Source organism: Taudactylus pleione, unplaced genomic scaffold, assembly GCF_031769625.1.
Source record: "Taudactylus pleione unplaced genomic scaffold, aTauple2 ptg000185l, whole genome shotgun sequence".
Taxonomy (NCBI): domain Eukaryota; kingdom Metazoa; phylum Chordata; class Amphibia; order Anura; family Myobatrachidae; genus Taudactylus; species Taudactylus pleione.
Genome location: NW_028284587.1, coordinates 1,752,501 through 1,757,441, shown reverse-complemented (window position 1 = coordinate 1,757,441; position 4,941 = coordinate 1,752,501). Strand labels below are relative to the sequence as shown.

The window sequence follows — 4,941 nt, the reverse complement described above, 5'->3', positions numbered from 1 at the left end:
TGAAGAGGAGGGAGAGATAGTTATGCAGGGGATGAGAGAGTTGGAGAGTTAGGGGGTGAGGAGAGAATGGGTTTGAGGGAGAGAGAAAGAGTTAGGCACTGGAAGAGAGAGTAGAGAGTTGGGGCAGATAATGGGTTTGAGAGAGAGAGAGAGTTAGGAATGGGGTTGGGGAGAGAGAGCTAAGCAGAGGAAGAGAGTGTTAGAGAGTTGGGGGGGATGGGGGAGAGAGAGTTAGGCAGGGGAAGACAGAGAGAGACACACACAGAGGCAGTGACAGCAGTGCAGTCGGGATCCTGAGCTGTAATTAGCCAGCACTAGCAGTGTGTTCCCTCCTACAGAGGACACTCGCACAATGCAGAGGAGGGTGAGCCTGGGAGCACAGAGCCGTCTGATTGACAGCTGGAGTGTCCTAAAAAGGGATTGAAATGATGTTTATAAAGCAGAGGAGCTGTCAGTAGAGGAGAGACCCTGCATCTCACACCCAGCCCCACACTCACACTCCCGGGCTCGGCCCAGCACCGTGCCCCTGCCAGGACTGATTGCTGCGATACGCCATGCACTGCCAGGCTGAGCTCAGGCTCTCCTCCCCCGGCCAGCTCAAGGCTGCCAGGAGGCGCTACAAGTCCTTCATGATCGATGAGATTCTATCCAAGGAGACTTGCGATTATTTTGAGAAGCTCTCCCTGTACTCAGTGTGCCCTTCCCTGCTGGTGAGACCCAAACCCCTGCACTCCTGCTCCGGTAAGAGCCATCGCTTCATAATCTACTCCTATGTGTATATAGCAATGCATAGTGTAATGCTGCCATGTATTACTATCTGGGACTTACATGAGGTCTTCTATGTACAGGTCACTCATTTCTCTCTCTCTCTCTCTCTCTCTCTCTCTCTCTCTCTCTCTCTCTCTCTCTCTCTCTCTCTTGTCTATCTATATCTATCTAACTATCTATCTATCTATCTATCTATCTATCTATCTATCTATCTATCTATCTATCTCATATCTATCTATCTATCTATCTATCTATCTCATATCTATCTATCTATCTATCTATCTATCTATCTCCTTTCTATCTATCTATCTATCTATCTATCTATCTATCTATCTATCTATCACATATCTATATATCTCATATCTATCTGTCTCATATCTATCTATCTATCTATCTATCTATCTATCTATCTAATATCTATCTACTATCTATCTATCTATCTATCTATCTATCTATCTATCTATCTATCTATCACATATCTATATATCTCATATCTATCTGTCTCATATCTATCTATCTATCTATCTATCTATCTATCTAATATCTATCTCCTATCTATCTATCTATCTATCTATCTATCTATCTATCTATCTATCTATCTAATATCTATCTCCTATCTATCTATCTATCTATCTATCTATCTATCTATCTATCTATCTATCTATCTATCTCACATCTATATATCACATAACTATCTGTGTCATATCTATCTATCTATCTATCTCCTATCTATCTATATCCTAATCTATCTATCTATCTATCTATCTATCTATCTATCTCTCATATCTATATATCTCATATCTATCTGTCTCATATCTATCTGTATCATATCTATCTATCTATCTATCTATCTATCACCTATCTATCACATATCTATATATCTCATGTCTATCTATCTATCTATCTATCTATCTATCTATCTATCTATCTCATATCTATCACATATCTATATATCTCATATGTATCTATCTATCTATCTATCTATCTATCTATCTATCTATCTATCTATCTATCTATCTCATATCTATCTGTCTCATATCTATCTATCTATCTATCTATCTATCTATCTATCTATCTATCCATCCATCACATATCTATATATCTCATAACTATATGTCTCATATCTATCTATCTATCTATCTATCTATCTATCTATCTATCTATCTATCTATCTATCTATCTATCTATCTAATATATGTATCTGTTTTTTTACATATATTTAGAAATATAATATATCTCACAACTATCTATCAATATATTTATCAGTCATATCAATTTCACATCTTTCTTTCTTTCTTTCTTTCTTTCTTTCTTTCTTTCTTTCTTTCTTTCTTCTCATATATCTGGATAATTAGTCAGATATAGAATATATATAGGAAACAAAGTCACAAACCCTACTTCCACCTCTTTGTATTTTTCTTCAAGAGCTTACAGAGGATGTACATTAATTACAATAGTATACTGCAGGGGTTCCCAACTCCAATCTCATAGTACCCCTCCCAACTGGCCCAGTTTTCTGTATTTCTTTAATCATGCACAGGAGAGTTATTCTCATTTTATGGTTCAGAAAATTATCCCATCTGTTTACACAGACTGATAGCTAGAAAACATGACCTGTGGGTATTTGAGGATTGGAGGTTAAAAGCCCTGGTGTACAGAATTGTCTATACTTTATTAGAGCTTCCCAAAATCAGCCACTACAGTCCAGGTTTTAAGGATATCTGTGCTTGAAGTCCAGATGGTTAAATCAATTTGACAGAGGCACCACTTATGTCACCTGAACATGGATATCCTTAAAACCTGGGCTGTAAGGGTTGAGTTTGGGAATCTCTGCATTACATTATTTTCTAGCCCTGACTGCACGTTATTTTCAAGTGATGATAACTAGTCATAAATCCCTGAATATAATAGCTTTATAAATAACAGGTGCTGATGACATCATTTCCGTGATCATTAGGAAAACCTGGGTATACTAACAAATAATGCATTATTTAATGTACATTTCTGCAGTTATTGTAAGTCCAGTTGTTTGTGCTTTTAAATGGTCACTGAAGTTATTGTCGATATCTAGAGTACAGATAATTTACTCTGACTGCATTATAATATATTAAACATTATAATGTTGCATATTATAGTAAATATATCCTACACCGCTGAATTAATTCATACAGTATTATGAGATGTAAATAATAGTAGACAATACACACATCATTTGAATTCTATCTCAAATCGGGTACATAATCATTGGTTATACATCTGCTTTCCCATCCTGTTTTATTTCACCATTGCTACTGACAAATAACAGTCATGGTCTGATTAAATAGAGAAAGTAGATGTACTGCACGGTATTATCTCCTGAAGCATGACTGACACAAAGACAAAATACCATGTAAATGAATGTAGAGCATGATATCATAGAAGGGAAATGAAAGATAATAGATTAATAAGCAAGATGTAGCATGAAGTATGTGCATTTTACTTCTATGACGAATTATAATAGCTGATGTAATAATAATACGAATAATTGTATTATAATACTACTACAAAGACAGAATCCTTGTTACTCTTATATATATATATATATATATATATATATATATATATATATTATCATTAGTTGCCTTCATATTATTATTTTTACAGCTTATTAATAATAACATCATTACCAATTATTTTGATATTAGTACTATTATTATTGGTAATAGTATATGAATCTATTAGTATTTTGTAATTGTATTATTATTATTATTATTACTACTATTATTATTATTAGTAGTAGTAAAAGTAGGATTAGTATTATTAGTAATATTAGTATTATTTTTAGTAGTAGATTGTGTATCTTTTGTATCATAGTTACTAGTAGTATGATTGTTATAAGTATATGACTTATTAGTAGTAGCATTATTTTTGTTAGTAGTTGTATTCTTCTTAGTAGTTATAGTTTCTCTTATTAGTATTATTATGTTTGAAGTTTTAGTAGTAGTACCATTTGTATTAACATTGTTATCATTATAAGTGGTATACATATTGTTAGTATTTTTATTATTAGTAGTAGTGGGATTGGAAATGATTATTGTCATTATTATTATTGTAATTACTATTTGTATTATTATTAGTATTTATGCTATTAGTTGTGGTATTAATATTATTATTGTTGTTGTTATTAGAAGTAGTAATTGTATTTTTATCATTAATAATTGTTAATATTTATAGTAATATTTTACATTGTTAGTAGTAGTTGTATTATTAGTAATGGTAACATTTGTGTCAATGTAGTTAGTATTGTTTTTCTTATTACTTGTATATTATTAATATTATTATTATTATTATTAATAGTGGTATTAGCAGAAATATCTATAATTATTATTATAGTATTCTATTAATGGTATAATGTGTATCAATATTGTCGGTAATAGTAGTATTTGTACTAGTATTGATATTATTAGGATTTGTAATATTGTTACTTTTTGGCTAATTATTATTAGCAGTGTGTGTGTGTGTGTGTATATGTGTGTGTGTGTGTGTGTGTGTGTGTATGTGTGTGTGTGTGTGTGTGTGTGTGTGTGTGTGTGTGTGTGTGTGTGTGTGTATGTGTGTGTGTGTGTGTGTGTATGTGTGTGTATGTGTGTGTGTGTGTGTGTGTGTGTGTGTGTGTATGTGTGTGTGTGTGTGTGTGGGATTCTGTGTGCACAGGATGATAGGAGAGACTCCTATATAACATATCTGGATGTATTACATGGAGAAAGCGGGATCTCCTCTTATACAGTAGATAGTTACCACTTATCCCCAGCTCAGTGGTGAAGGTAATAAAAAGAGGGACAGGGAGAGGGGAGAGATTTGGGCTGTGTATGATACATCAGACGGGCACCAAGCCGATCTCCCTGTTTACAGCATAGAAGCTGTGGTAGATACATAACACAAGTAATACACATAACATAAGTGTTATAAGGATATGATATAGATATCAGTTATGCTGGATACTGTATATAAGTATCATTATACATCAGTCACTGTGGTTACTGTATATTAGTAATATATAGACAACATCAGCCACTGTGGTTCCTGTATATAAGTATCATATAGACACCAGTCACTGTGGTTACTGTATATTAGTAATATATAGACATCAGCCACTGTGGTTACTGTATATTAGTAATATATAGACATCAGCCA

The 4,941-nt window shown here is 33.4% G+C and overlaps 1 protein-coding gene across 1 annotated transcript in view; it reads left to right on the top strand.

The window, feature by feature from the left end:
- The first annotated feature begins 262 nt into the window (after positions 1 to 262).
- Positions 263 to 4,941, top strand: part of BARX2 (BARX homeobox 2) — a 70,034-nt gene continuing 65,355 nt past the window's right edge. The window contains exon 1 of the mRNA XM_088476277.1: positions 263 to 741. Within this exon, the coding sequence (XP_088332403.1) occupies positions 555 to 741 (187 nt within the window). The 5' untranslated portion in view covers positions 263 to 554. The remainder of the gene's footprint in view (positions 742 to 4,941) is intronic.